The sequence below is a fragment of the Neoarius graeffei genome, chromosome 23, assembly GCF_027579695.1.
Source record: "Neoarius graeffei isolate fNeoGra1 chromosome 23, fNeoGra1.pri, whole genome shotgun sequence".
Classification (NCBI taxonomy): domain Eukaryota; kingdom Metazoa; phylum Chordata; class Actinopteri; order Siluriformes; family Ariidae; genus Neoarius; species Neoarius graeffei.
The window spans coordinates 13,985,287-14,000,492 of NC_083591.1; the positions used below are offsets into that span (position 1 = coordinate 13,985,287).

The 15,206-nt window shown below is 43.8% G+C and overlaps 1 protein-coding gene across 2 annotated transcripts in view; it reads left to right on the plus strand.

The window, feature by feature from the left end:
• Window positions 1-15,206, plus strand: part of mmp28 (matrix metallopeptidase 28) — a 56,174-nt gene continuing 40,968 nt past the window's right edge. Inside the window, exons 1-2 of one of the 2 annotated variants that reach the window (XM_060905817.1) lie at window positions 1-719; window positions 13,766-13,842. In XM_060905817.1, coding sequence (XP_060761800.1) covers window positions 618-719; window positions 13,766-13,842 — 179 coding nt within the window. In that variant the 5' untranslated portion in view covers window positions 1-617. Of the gene's footprint in view, window positions 720-7,795; window positions 8,218-13,765; window positions 13,843-15,206 lie in introns of those variants that run through there. The other variant, XM_060905816.1, reaches the window with a different exon arrangement.

Here is a 15,206-nt window from a genome sequence, read left to right on the forward strand (position 1 = left end):
AATCAGATTTGTTGTACAGCAAATTCATGTCAGGGTATTGCATGCTTCAATGTTGCTGTTTTTGATCTGTAGAAGATTTGTATGCTATTCCTAGGAATCCTTGTCTCCTTTCTGGGGAAAATGGAGGGAAACTTGGATTAGTTTTGAATCATTTGGGAATGGAGAGTCAGACACAAGCCTATGCCTGCCTGAGCAGCTGTTTTCTCATCCAGTAGGATAATGTTGGGGATGGGGCTAACTTCTGGGCTGAAAAAATTGACAAGCCTGAAAAGCGCATGGAAATACTGCTGTGGGTTGTGCTTTTATACCTGTGTGCACATTTATCAGAAACCTTAAACACTGCATTCTGCACATCTTGATTTTGTAGACCTTTCTAGTGCTAGTAAATGTGCTATTCTGTTGGTGCACTTTGGAGGCGGTTCTTCACTCACTGCCTACAGCTATAAAGAGGGACATAGTGCTTACTTGTGTTAGTGCTCTGAGTTGAGTCTGTGGCCATGTCTTGCATGTAAAATAAACACTAGAAAGATGTTTTCAGATGGGCAAATTGGCACATTTTTTTCATACTGAAGTGAGGGCATCAACTGTGCATTAGTGGATTCATCTGGAGCTCTGACATGGACTTTCAGCTTTTAGTGTTTCTTCTGAAAATGGAGTTATTTCTGTGTCTGTCTTTATCGGAGGCTAAGAGTGCTTCCCTGCATCTTGGAGAAGCGGAGGTAAGCTCTTTAGGATGTGTAAGCATTTTATTTATTCATGTATCTAGTACTAATACTACATGGTTCCATCGCTTGCTCCTGTGGTGGTAAAAAAGCTAGTTACTTTCCAGGTGGGAGAGAATTCATATTAGATGCACAAAAGATTCCTTATCTCCTGGAAACATGGACATGGTGTACTTTTTTTTTTTTTTTTTAACAGTTAATAAGAGCCTGTAGTGTCAAGTCTTCAATTCTCCCTCTAAGGAACCATTAGGGTCTGTGTAGGACTTTTCACATTCAGAAGGGGTTCCAGCTTGAACCTTTTTCACAGGCTAATCAGAAAAAGCTTTATTGCCAAGTAATTATTGCAACTATAAGGAACTTAGCTTGGAGTTAAGGTGCTAAATAGTCTATTCTAAGATGTTAAGAAATAAGAACCAAGTAAACAAATGTGCAAATTAGGTAAAGAAGACCTTTTAATTATAAAATTATAGTACTGTGCAGAAATTTTAGGTGCACTTTTTTTTGCACACTAAATTATTTTAGACTTCCAAGCAGTTTTCCAGCACAAAATGAAATACAAAGAATGTCAAAGAAAGCAGTGCATCTTTATCAGGGTAAGGGAGACTTTTCAGATAAAGAAAACACAAAGAAAGCTACTGGGTTTTGCTGCAAAATTAAGAAGCAAATGTGGCAAAGTCTCCAGAAGAATTGTCTGGTTCTGTAAAGCTTATATATCATCTATTTTCCTTATTAAACTCCACAAATTGTATTGGAGATTACTATTTTTTATGCAAAGACTGATCACACCAAATACTGACACTTTTTCATTTATGATTTTCTACTCTGTAGAATTTGTTAGATATTGGAAATGTAAGTCTAATTATATTTATTACATAATCTACATATCCCATATGAAAAAGTAAGCAGAAGCCAGTTCATTTTGGTGTGCAGCTAATTAACTCGACAACTTGTTCAACTCTTAAACACAGAACTTGCATGTTGTATGCTATAATTAGCTTGAGGTTTAATTAGTCTGTGGGTTATACCCCAGCAAAGAAGCATGTAATTAGTAGTAAGGGTGGTGAAAAGTACAGTGTAGAACTACCTTTAAGTGATGCTACCTGTAAAGTACTGCTTGCTTTTGTGAACCAATTTACTTGCAAAGTGCTGCCTTATAAAGTCTGAACTTGCACAAGCGAATGATTACCCTCTGCCCAACTAAACGTGATGAGGTGAAACGTGTTTGATTTATTTCAATTCACTTTTATTTGTATAGAGCAATCGATATTATACATACAGGACACTTTTTCCATGGAATAAAAACGTATAGTCTATTCCCTTCTAGTGGGTTTATTGACGGCAGGCAATATCATATCGCTTATCCGCCATGTATTATGCCACTCTCCCCAATAGAGAATGAGCATGCAATATTGTTACAATATTGCATGTCAAGATAACACGACATATGTCAGAGCTCATGCAAAGATCCAATGACACAACTTTGCTGCTGTGCATGCGCAGAATAATTTCTTTGTCCGCTGGGAAAGAGATAGCTAATCCTAGCAGTAGCACTGAATTAGCCTATGCTATAATTAAGCACTAAATAAATAAACTGAAGCTGAAGATGTGCTGAACTCCCAGAAGGCTACCAAAACTTAATTATATATTCATGCGTATTTGCAAGAGAAAAACATACCAACGGACATCGAAAAACTGGAAAAGCGACATGTCGGAGATGTAAAACTTCCATGTTAGCGAATGACTCTGACAATTTGTAAACAAACATGGCTGCGAGGTTTGCTTTTGAGATTTTGAGAGAATTTTGGCTGTCAGGTTGCTCTGTTGTGTGTAGTTGTCAATGTTGATTTTAACTAAGTAAATTACACAGGAAAAATAATAAATATTCGGCTTGACTGTGCTAACACTACACCGGCTAGAAGGTAACTGGACTGCCACACTACCAGCACCAAGTCGCAGGTAAGCTCACGTTGGCATTCGAGAATGTTGATATGAAGAGAGTGTATATTGGCTGGCTTTTTTTCATGGTCTATCAGGTATATTTCATTCAGCTAGCATGATATTGAACTCGTCTTCGACTTCTTCAATACTAGCTGAATGGAATATATCTGATAGACCATGAAAAAAAAGCCAGCCAATATTATTTAAATATAGATATTTACGCATTGTCTAAAACCAAGAGCACAAAATTAACCTGTATAGAATAATATTACAGCATATGAATCAAGATGTGTAGTGTAGTTTATTTCACATCAGTGACAGTGAGACCAATAATGAGATATGCATCACAGTTACAAATACATATTTATTCCTTTCTTTGACACCGCATGCCATGCGCCAGAAATGACACCATGACATTTATTATGGTGTGACTCTGCTGGGTGCCTGTTGGACAGAAGTGAACCAGCGCTTTCATTTTACATCACTATATAGTTACCATGGAATATCAAGCTCGATATGTCAAACAGACCTTCAACAGCACACTGAGGGATACAGCAGCTCTTCAAGAAACTGGCCGAGAGCTGGGGACTTGGCTTGCAGTGGTGGATAAGTCAGGGCTCCCAGGGAAGTTCAAAGCCTGGATTTACCAGCATGGCATCCTGCCACGGCTCCTCTGGCCACTGCTAGTCTATGATGTCCCATTAACCATCATCGAGAGCTTCGAGAGGAAAATCACTCACTTCCTGCACAAGTGATTGATGATGTGATGTGATGATGCCCTTTATTGTCACTAGTCACATGTACCAGCGAAATTAGCCGTCAACCTGTCCGTACATATACAACATACAATTGACATAGGGTAGACGGGACAGGAATAAAAAGAAAAAGAAAACACAACATGAGGAGAGATAAGGGAAAAAAAAGAACACCCCCACACTATGCTCCTGTCAGGAGTACAGTGTGGGAACATTTAAAATTGGGCCTCCCTCATAGCCTTAGTAGCATCACCCTATATGGAAGGAAGACCAAGCTTCAACTCCCCTTCTGCAGCCTATCAGAAAAGTTAATGGTTTCAAGTGACATCAAAGTCTCTTCGGCTGGGATAGAGGGGGGACGTGTGGGAAGTGGAGAGCTCAGAAGGCAGTCAACCAGGCTGAAGCGCAGCTGCAGCACAGAGTACTGATGGAGACAGCATCAGGCCGGGCAAGACTGGGCAGTATCCCAAGACCACAATACAACAAGGCCCAGGGAAAGGAAAGACACTAGCTGATCCAGGAGGAAGTCTGTGCAGGGGTGAAGGAGACTCGCACCAGCAGAATGGTCGGGATGTGACAGCAAGGGGTGTGGACCAGAAGATCTCATGGTCAGAGATGGGTAAAGCTGAGCCACACCAGATCAAATTCCTGATCCAGTCCATCTACAATGTCCTCTCCAGCCCAACCAATCTCCTCTCCTGGGGCCTGGCAGAAAATTCACCATGCCTTCTGTGCTACAGTAGAGGCTCTTTGGAGCACATAGCAGTTGCCCAGAAGCCCTGGGAGAGGGCCGTTATCGCTGGCAGCATGACCAGATGCTGAGGGCAATAGCAGAGGCCATCAGCACAGGGATCTCTTTGAGTAGCCATCAAGAACCAGCCAAGCATGCTATTGCCTTTGTCAAGGCTGGAGAGAAGCCCCAACAGCACAAGAATCCAGCAGGGGGGCTCCTGGTGACAGTCCATGACTGGCAACTCAAGGTCGACCTGGGGAGACAGCTCGAGTTTCCCGACACCATTGCAGTGACTACACTCAGATCGGATATTGTTCTTATGCCCGAAGCATCAAAGCAGGTGGTCCTGCTGGAACTGACTGTGCCCTGGGAAGATTGGATGGTAGAGGCCTTCGAGAGGAAGAGGGCCAAATACCAGGAGCTTGTAGCCGAATGCCGTAGCAGGGGATGGAGAACCTACTGCTATCCCATTGAGTTCGGCTGCTGTGGATTTACTGGCCAGTCACTTTCCAGAGCCCTGAAGCAGTTGGGAATTCGAGGACTGCAAAACAAGAACGCCATCAAGAACATCACAGATGCAGCGGAGAAAGCATCCAGATGGCTGTGGCTCAAATGGGGCAAGCCATGGACTAAACAAGTTACCCAGACACAAGTCAGGGACTGATCACCCCTAGCTGGGTCACTTGGGTGAGGGTGTATGATGTTGAAAGACCAGAAACACCCGATGACCCTAGGTTACATCACTGATGATGTGTCTGGGTTGCACTGTAAGGTGTATATTACAAACAGGTGCATTAAAAGGATGTTCAATATGAGCATTATAGTTTTTGTGTAAGTAAATCACCAAACTGTGCTGGAGATGGAATGCAAAGAAATGGTTCCCAAACACCACCTATTTTTCTAGAAAAATCTGGCATCAGCCTTTTCTATCCCTTTTAATTGAATGTTCATGAGTCAATAGGTTCTTTGGGAAGACTGAGACCATCACCATTCATTCATTCATTCATTCATTTATTATCTATCTATCACCTACTCCATGCCTCCTGGACAAACCGTAACTGAGCTCATGGTAGGGTCTTGAATAGCACAGTGCACTTTTTTAAATTGTTCTTATGTGCCTACACCCACCCCCTTTAATAAAACCAGTGGGTTGTTGTTGTCTCATCTCATCTCATTATCTCTAGCCGCTTTATCCTTCTACAGGGTCGCAGGCAAGCTGGAGCCTATCCCAGCTGACTACGGGCGAAAGGCGGGGTACACCCTGGACAAGTCGCCAGGTCATCACAGGGCTGACACATAGACACAGACAACCATTCACACTCACATTCACACCTACGGTCAATTTAGAGTCACCAGTTAACCTAACCTGCATGTCTTTGGACTGTGGGGGAAACTGGAGCACCCGGAGGAAACCCACGCGGACACGGGGAGAACATGCAAACTCCACACAGAAAGGCCCTCGCCGGACCCAGGGTTCGAACCCAGGACCTTCTTGCTGTGAGGCGACAGCGCTAACCACTACACCACCGTGCCACCCGGTTGTTGTTGTTGTTTTGTGGGCAAACATAAATTGGCTTCCTTTTAAATGTAAAATTTCATCTTTAAAAAGTTACCCAGCTGCCACATCACATTGTGTCTTCTGATAAATAGCTTATTTATAGTGATTTCAAAGATGAGCGTCTTCAAATAACACTAATCCAGATGTAAGTTTGAATTGTTAAAAACTACTTGTTTAGTTTTCTGGTCATTTAATTTTGAAATATGCAGATGTCACATTTATACTATCCTTAATCTTAATAACCTTAATAAATAAATACTCTGATATAGAGAGTTAGACTCTCACTTACTGTGTGTGTGTGTTGGGGGGGGGGGGGGGGGGGGTGTTTGGAAATTCATGCACACAATCAGCTGGGGTTATGTGGAGTTGGCATGGAAAGATATCCCTCTAAGGCATGGAACAGAAAATTTGGCTTCTCTCATAAGTGATAGCAAAGAAAGAAATGTATTGTTCCTACACATATTACTGGTTTTGAGTGTGGGGTTTTCCCCAGTGATTTGGCTGAGTGTATTTTTATACCCTATGGAGAGAGTTGTATGGAGTATGGTACAGTTTATAGGCAACATTTTGTCTGCAAGCAGATGTCTGTAGGACAATTATCTGTGTTGAAGATACCAGAATGTATGTTAGGCAACCAGGTGGCATGGTGGTGTAGTGGTTAGCACTGTCACCTCACAGCAAGAAGGTTCTGGGATCGAGCACAGTGGCCGACAGGGGTCTTTCTGTGCGGAGTTTGCATGTTCTCTCCGTGTCTGTGTGGGTTTCGTCTGGGTGCTCTGGTTTCCCCCACAGTCCAAAGACATGCAGTTTAGGTTAACTGGTGACTCTAAATTGACCGTAGGTGTGAATGTGAGTGTGAATGGTTGTCTGTGTCTATGTGTCAGCCTTGCGATGATCTGCCGATTTGTCCAGGGTGTGCCCCGCCTCTCGCCCGTAGTCAGCTGGGATAGGCTCCAGCTTGCTCACAACCCTGTACAGGATAAGTGGCTTTAGATAATAGATGGATGTTTGGCAACCTTGTTCTTTTTTCCTAGTTGAACAACTAGGCAGGGCGGCACGGTGGTGTAGTGGTTAGCGCTGTCGCCTCACAGCAAGAAGGTCCTGGGTTCGAGCCCCGTGGCCGGCGAGGGCCTTTCTGTGCGGAGTTTGCATGTTCTCCCCGTGTCCGTGTGGGTTTCCTCCGGGTGTTCCGGTTTCCCCCACAGTCCAAAGACATGCAGGTTAGGTTAACTGGTGACTCTAAATTGACCGTAGGTGTGAATGTGAGTGTGAATGGTTGTCTGTGTCTATGTGTCAGCCCTGTGATGACCTGGCGACTTGTCCAGGGTGTACCCCGCCTTTCGCCCGTAGTCAGCTGGGATAGGCTCTAGCTTGCCTGCGACCCTGTAGAACAGGATAAAGCGGCTAGAGATAATGAGATGAGATGAGATGAGATGAGAACAACTAGGCTTTCACCTTTCAGTAAACCATTGAAAGGTAAGAGACTAATTGTTGAATGTGAACAGAATGTGCAGAGGGTTAGTATAAAGCACAAACTCAAGCTTTGCATGATTGCAGCCAATGATCAAATGTGTTTCAGCAGGCAAAACGTTACATAGTAAAATTGACTTCCTGTACCTTGTAGGCTTAAAGTGTGTTTAACCATAAAAGATGTACAACATGTACCTGGAAAAATCTTAAATAACACCGAACTTCACAAACCATCATCATTTTGTCTTAAACTATCATTTCTTGCAAATTGTCAATCAAGATGCTGTCCCCTTTTCCAAACTGGTTAATATACACTCACTGGCCACTTTAATAGGAACTTGTTCTTGATTCTAAGATTCCTGTTCTTGGCTGCAGGACTGGAACCCAATGTGGTCTTCTGCTATTGCATGCTGAGATGCTTTTCTGCTCGCCACGGTTGTAAAGTGTTGCTATGAGTTTCTGTATTCTTCCTGTCAGCTGGAACCAATCTGGCCGTTTTCTTCTGACCTCTCTTATCAACAAGGCGTTTGTTTCCACCCACAGAACTGTCGCTCACTCAATGTTTTTTTGTTTTTTGCACCATTCTGTGTAAACTCCAGAGACTGTTGTGTGTGAAAACCCCAGGAGATCGGCAGTTTCTGAAATATATTTCAGATGGATTGGTTTGAGTAACTCAAACCAATCCATCTGGCTCAAACCAACACCCATGCCACAGTGAAAGTCACAGAGATCACAGTTATGCATTGTGCTGCTGTCAAGGGATTGGCTGATTAGATAACTGCATAAAACAGCAGGTGTAGGGGTATACCTAATAAAGTGGCCGGTGAGTGTATTTAACAAGATCTTATTCAAGCCCTATTTTCAGTGGCATTCATCAATATGTAAATGAATTAAGGCTAAAACCATATGTCAAGATGTATCAATATGTCATTAATGTCAACAACTAAGATTTTTTTTCCCTCCATGTCCAATTGGATTTCCTCCAGGTTCTCCAGTAGTTTTCACCCACTTCCCAAAGAATACCATTTCTCTACAATTACAGTAGGTTCAGGAAGTATTACAATATCGTTTACAGATTTTTTTTTTTTTAATAGCCTAATAACCCGTGATATAACAAACCGTATTGGTTTAGTGTAATTTGATCTATTACACTGGAGTGATAGCAGTGCATGCTTTTCCGTCTGCTATTTCTGGATTACAACTGTTTTAATTTTGGGGCAGATGGTCAGCCTGTGGAGCGGCACGGTGGTGTAGTGGTTGGCACTGTTGCCTCACAGCAAGAAGGTTCTGGGTTTGAGCCCAGTGGCTGACAGGGGCCTTTTTGTGTGGAGTTTGCATGTTCTCCCCGTGTCTGCGTGGGTTTTGTCCGGGTGCTCCGGTTTCCCCGACAGTCCAAAGACATGCAGGTTAGGTTAACTGGTGGCTCTAAATTGACCGTAGGTGTGAATGGTTGTTTGTTTCTATGGGTCAGCCCTGTGATGACCTGGCGACTTGTCCAGGGTGTACCCCGCCTCTCACCCACAGTCAGCTGGGATAGGCTCCAGCTTGCCTGAGACCCTGCACAGGATAAGTGGCTACAGATAATGGATGGATGATTAGCCTGTGATCTGGTGGGATCCTATATTTCCCCTTATATTACACACTTGAGCTTTGATTGGGATTGTTAGACACAAAACACTCCCACTTGCCGAATGGGCTTGGAAAAGCTCCAGTGTGCTTCCCAGTCTGAGTGAGTTAGTGTTATGCTAGTTCAGTGAATTCATACAGACTCAAATTAATATATCATTCCTTCCTGGGGACTGTGGTAGAAAAGTGTAATAAAACTCCAGGCTGTTAGGAAGAAACAAACAGAAATATGAATTTATTGAAAAGATGAATTCAAAGTATACCTCTTGCAAGCGGGCTTTCTCGAATGAAAGAATTTCACCCAGAAAAGAGCACTCTGCTTTTCCACACCCATTGTCATGTACTTGTCAAAATAGCACAATAGCACAACAGATATCTTCTTAATCTCAGGTTGTCCAGCCTTGGCACCCTCTCTATCATTAAACACTGTCCTGGCATGTACACATGTTTATACTAACCTAGAAAATAGAACAGACAGCCAGGCCCGCCGACAGGGGGGGACAAACGGGTATGTTGTCCCGGGCCCAGGAATGGGGGGGCCCAGAACTGGGCTCTCATGAAGTTGTGATTATTTTATTTCATTTCAAAATGTGTTGATTTGGGGGAGAAATGTGCTATATTTGCATTCAGTAAATGATTTCTAGATCTTTTGCCTTTATTGTCTTTGAAAAAGGCGTCAAGAACCCCCTACCACCCCTAATGTGTTTGGTCTGACTCTTTGATTAAGGGGAAAAAAACGACATCGTTCGATCATAGCGCTTCGACAATCAGCGTGTGTGCCATTTGCCAACATGCACAAGTCAGGAGCACAGAAAAGAAAAGAAAAGAGAAAAAGAGAGGAAGAAACCAAGAGACTCAGGGGCTTACTGCATAAATATTTTTAAAAAGATTCGGATGATGCAGCAGGTACTAGCAAAGGCAGTGGGGCAGCTGAGCCAGGTAAGACCAGTGTTGGGTACGCTACTTTCAAAAAGTAATTAGTTATAGTTACTAGTTACTTTTCCCAAAAAGTAACTGAGTTAGTAACGGAGTTACTTTGTCATAAAAGTAACTAATTACCAGGGAAAGTAATTATTCCGTTACATTTTGTTCCCCCTCAAAAAAAATCAAATTCAATTAGTGTAATCATAATAAAAGTGAATGTTAAATGTGTTTAATGACTGAAATGGACACTTAACGGAACCAATTAGTAATGTTATCTACACTATATTAATATTTTTGTGGGACAATGTGAGAAGACATCTCATCTCATTATCTCTAGCCGCTTTATCCTGTTCTACAGGGTCGCAGGCAAGCTGGAGCCTATCCCAGCTGACTACGGGCGAAAGGCAGGGTACACCCTGGACAAGTCGCCAGGTCATCACAGGGCTGACACATAGACACAGACAACCATTCACACTCACACCTACGGTCAATTTAGAGTCACCAGTTAACCTAACCTGCATGTCTTTGGACTGTGGGGGAAACCGGAGCACCCGGAGGAAACCCACGCGGACACGGGGAGAACATGCAAACTCCGCACAGAAAGGCCCTCGCCGGCCATGGGGCTCGAACCCGGACCTTCTTGCTGTGAGGCGACAGTGCTAACCACTACACCACCGTGCCACCAGATAAGACATCTATCAAATGTAATATATTTTTGTAGTTATTAAAATTATGTTACTAACTACTGGCCACTGACGAGGACAAACGCTTTGTTCCTCGACATAATGTGCATTGCACGTAAACACTCTTGCCTTTTATTTCAAGTAATGAAAAGTAATGGCTGTATTTCCAATGTGAAAGCGCAGTGCTGGGCTGACCGCTCGCCATCGCTGTGTCTTCCGATTGAAAGAGCGCGCAGTAGTGCAGTAGGCGTGGCCTACCTGCGTATGTTGTCCAAATCTACTCTGATTGGCTTACTGTGCCATTGTATCGTGTCTCCCCGCCCCACACGAAAGCAGAGGAAAGAAAGGCTGAACGAGCAGCGTGCCAGATGAGAACAGCTTTAATAAAGTAACGCATAGTATTTTATTGTAAGTAACAGGAACGGCATTATAACGATGTAAAAAGTAATTAGTTAGATTACTCGTTACTAAAAAAAGTATCGCCGTTTATTTCTAACGCCGTAATTCCCATCACTGGGTAAGACACAGCCAACTTTTTCCAGCCCCGTAAAGTAACCCCAACCAAGGCACGCGCGGCACGCAATTCATGTTACAAACGAGGGGAGAGCAAGTCACACTGAACACCATATCAAACGCACAGGGCATTGAATCATTTCATAACCACAACGGCTTAATAACATTGTGTTTCATATATCTGATTGAAGCTAAGAATATTCACATTAGCCCGCAATCATATCCCGCCGTTTCTCGAGCGGTGTGTTCTTCTCTGCTTTTCACACTGGACAGTACGCACGCACGCACAAGAAAAGTCCGGCACATTGCATTTCGCACCTGAATAGTTGCAGACTAAGGAAATGTTAAAATGTTAAAACTGTAAAAATGTTGACCGGTTGAATGGTTTTTGAATACCTGTTATTTAAGGCTTGGAGTGAGTAGAGACTGGGATAAGAGAGGTGTGTGTGTGTGTGTGTGGGTTGGCCCATTCAGAGCATTTTGTCCCGGGCCCAGCCAAAGCTGTCAGCAGCCCTGGCTGCAGACAGCATTCTTCATCTTATATAAACATGAGACAGTGTTTGACCTTCTAAGAATCTAAGAGGCACAAGTTCTCTAAAAATTATATTTTTGTGCTACACAGTGTCTCTGAAGCTTACCTTTCTAAAGATCACTAAAAGTATAAGAAGAATCTAAAAACGAGATTTTCCTCTACAGGGCCAAACTCATGATACTTTTCTAAGAAAGTGTCTAAGGCAGGACATCATGATTGTGCCAACAAGACATTACCTCTGCCAACTGTGTTGGAGGAGGTTATATTTTCATCTCTGTTTGTTCCCAGTGTAACTCAGAAAGTAGTGAACAGATTTGGATGAAATTTGGTGGACAGTTTTAGTATTATCCTAGGTTCAAGTGATTTGATTTTGATGTTGATAATATGTAGCTTGATGGAGGTATGTACTCTACCGAGTGCTCTTCTAGTTGGCCAATGAGCTAATTATGAGCTGTTGTGTTTTATTATTAAATTATTTGAGTCTGGCTACCATCTTCATCTCATCTCATTATCTCTAGCCGCTTTATCCTGTGACATTCCATGTCCCAACAGCCAGCCGCTGTGTCCGGGGATCAGGTCGTCGAGGCCCCTGCCTTCGACTGCCACCCAATCCACACTGCACCAAACCCCTACTGCTACCTCTGTGGGTGGTGAACCCACAGGAGGTCGGGCCCACGTCACCTCTTCGGGCTGAGCCCGGCCGGGCCCCATGGGCAAAGGCCCGGCCACCAAGTGCTCACATACGAGCCCCAACCCCGGGCCTGGCTCCAGGGTGGGGCCCCGGCTGCGTCCTACCGGGCGACGTCACGGTCCTGGATTTTTTCTCCATAGGGGGTTTTTGGTGAACAAGTGGAGGAGTTTAAGTATCTCGGGATCTTGTTCACGAGTGAGGGAAGGATGGAGCGTGAGATCGACAGGCGGATCGGTGCAGCCTCCGCAGTGATGCGGTCGCTTTACCGGTCCGTCGTGGTGAAGAAGGAGCTGAGCCAAAAGGCGAAGCTCTCAATTTACCGGTCGATCTACGTTCCGACTCTCACCTATGGTCATGAGCTTTGGGTAATGACAGAAAGAACAAGATCGCGGATACAAGCGGCTGAAATGAGTTTCCTTCGCAGGGTGGCTGGGCACTCCCTTAGAGATAGGGTGAGAAGCACAGTCACTCGGGAGGAGCTCGGAGTAGAGCCGCTGCTCCTCCACATCGAAAGGAACCAGCTGAGGTGGCTCGGGCATCTTTTTTGGATGCCTCCTGGACGCCTCCCTGGGGAGGTGTTCCAGGCATGTCCCCCCGGGAGGAGGCCCCGGGGAAGACCCAGGACACGCTGGAGGGACTATGTCTCTTGGCTGGCCTGGGAACACCTCGGTGTTCTTCCCGAGGAGCTGGCCAAGGTATCTGGGGAAAGGGAAGTTTGGGATTCCATGCTTAGACTGCTGCCTCCGCGACCCGGTCCCGGATAAGCAGAAGAAGACGAGACGAGGCTTTATCCTGTTCTACAGGGTCGCAGGCAAGCTGGAGCCTATCCCAGCTGACTACGGGCGAAAGGCGGGGTACACCCTGGACAAATCGCCAGGTCATCACAGAGCTGACACATAGCCAAGGACATGGCGATCCATTTGCCCAGTATGCAATAATGCCCGAGGTCTAGCTGGACCAATAATTTGTTGTTTTTAATTTTGTGTAATGTTTACGGGGTTTTTTTTAATTGTCTACTGTCTTTTTCATGTTAGGGGCCACAGTAATTGGCATTTGCTGTTGTGGCTGTCCTGCCTATTATATTTTTGTTATTTATTATTTTGTTTAAACATTTTTTTGCATTTTTTTTTGTGTATTATGTACTTGGCAAAGTGAAATAAATAAATAAACAGACACAGACAACCATTCACACCTACAGTCAATTTAGAGTCACCAGTTAACCTAACCTGCATGTCTTTGGACTGTGGGGGAAACCGGAGCACCCGGAGGAAACCCACGCGGACAACACGCAAACTCCACACAGAAAGGCCCTCGCCGGCCATGGGGCTCGAACCTGGACCTTCTTGCCGTGAGGAGACAGCGCTAACCACTACACCACCGTGCTGCTCTGGCTACCATCTTTTGTTTTTCAAAAAGAACTTTTAACCACAAGGTGACTGTGTGTGGTGCTAGCAGTAACATTATATAAGGTGATAAACCACTGTGGCGACCTCTAATGAGAGCAGCCAAAAGAAGATTTTCTCACCTTTACATACACTTTGCAAATATCTTTGACATAAGATTCATTTTAGCATAAAAAATGGAACATGGAGTTTAAAAGTGCACTGTACATTTTTGCAGGGTTTTCTTGAGAAATATGGCTACCTCCATGAGCAGGATCACACACACAGTGCAGACAAAGTCACATCAGCTGTCAGGTAATGACACCATTTCCCAAAACATATACAATTCTTCAATTTCTGGTAATCTGAGTTTAAAAATATTGACTGTGACATGTTACAGTATGCTAAAGTCATTATATACTACAATATAAATGTAACAGAAAATGTGGATCATATAGAACATAAAAAAAACTTTTGAATGTTTGTCATAACTGCTCAATTTTTTCATCCTTCTACTGATATGCTCTTGATTTCACTCCACTTTACACTTCAAGTTTGTTATTTTGGCCTGTCAAGACGTAATCTAATGACTGGTGCTTGAAAGTTTGTGAACCCTTTAGAATTTTCTATATTTCTGCATAAATATGATCTAAAACATCAGATTTTCACACAAGTCCTAAAAGTAGATCAAGAGAACCCAGTTAAACAAATGAGACAAAAATATTATACTTGGTCATTTATTTATTGAGGAAAATGGTCCAATATTACATATCTGTGAGTGGCAAAAGTATGTGAACCTTTGCTTTCAGTATCTGGTGTGACCCCCTTGTGCAGCAATAACTGCAACTAAACATTTCCGGTAACTGTTGATCAGTCCTGCACACCGGCTTGGAGGAATTTTAGCCCGTTCCTCCGTACAGAACAGCTTCAACTCTGGGAAGTTGGTGGGTTTCCTCACATGACCTGCTCGCTTCAGGTCCTTCCACAACATTTCAATTGAATTAAGGTCAGGACTCTGACTTGGCCATTCCAAAACATTAACTTTATTCTTCTTTAACCATTCTTTGGTAGAACGACTTGTGTGCTTAGGGTCGTTGTGTTGCTGCATGACCCACCTTCTCTTGAGATTCAGTTCATGGACAGATATCATGACATTTTCCTTTAGATTTTTGCTGGTATAATTCAGAATTCATTGTTCCATCAGTGATGACAAGCTGTCCTGGCCCAGATGCAGCAAAACAGGCCCAAACCATGATACTACCACCACCATGTTTCACAGATGGGATAAGGTTCTTATGCCGGAATGCAGTCTTTTCCTTTCTCCAAACAACACCTCTCATTTAAGCCAAAAAGTTCTATTTTGGTCTCATCCATCCACAAAACATTTTTCCAACAGCCTTCTGGCTTGTCTGCGTGATCTTTAGCAAACTGCAGATGAGCAGCAGTGCTCTTTTTGGAGAGCAGTGGCTTTCTCCTCGCAACCCTGCCATGCACACCATTGTTGTTCAGTGTTCTCCTGATGGTGGACTCATGAACATTAGCCAATATGAGAGACGCCTTCAGTTGCTTAGAAGTTACCCTGGGGTCCTTTGTGACCTCGTCGACTTTTACATGCCTTGCTCTTGGAGTGATCTTTGTTGGTCGACCACTCCTGGGGAGGGTAACAATGGTCTTGAATT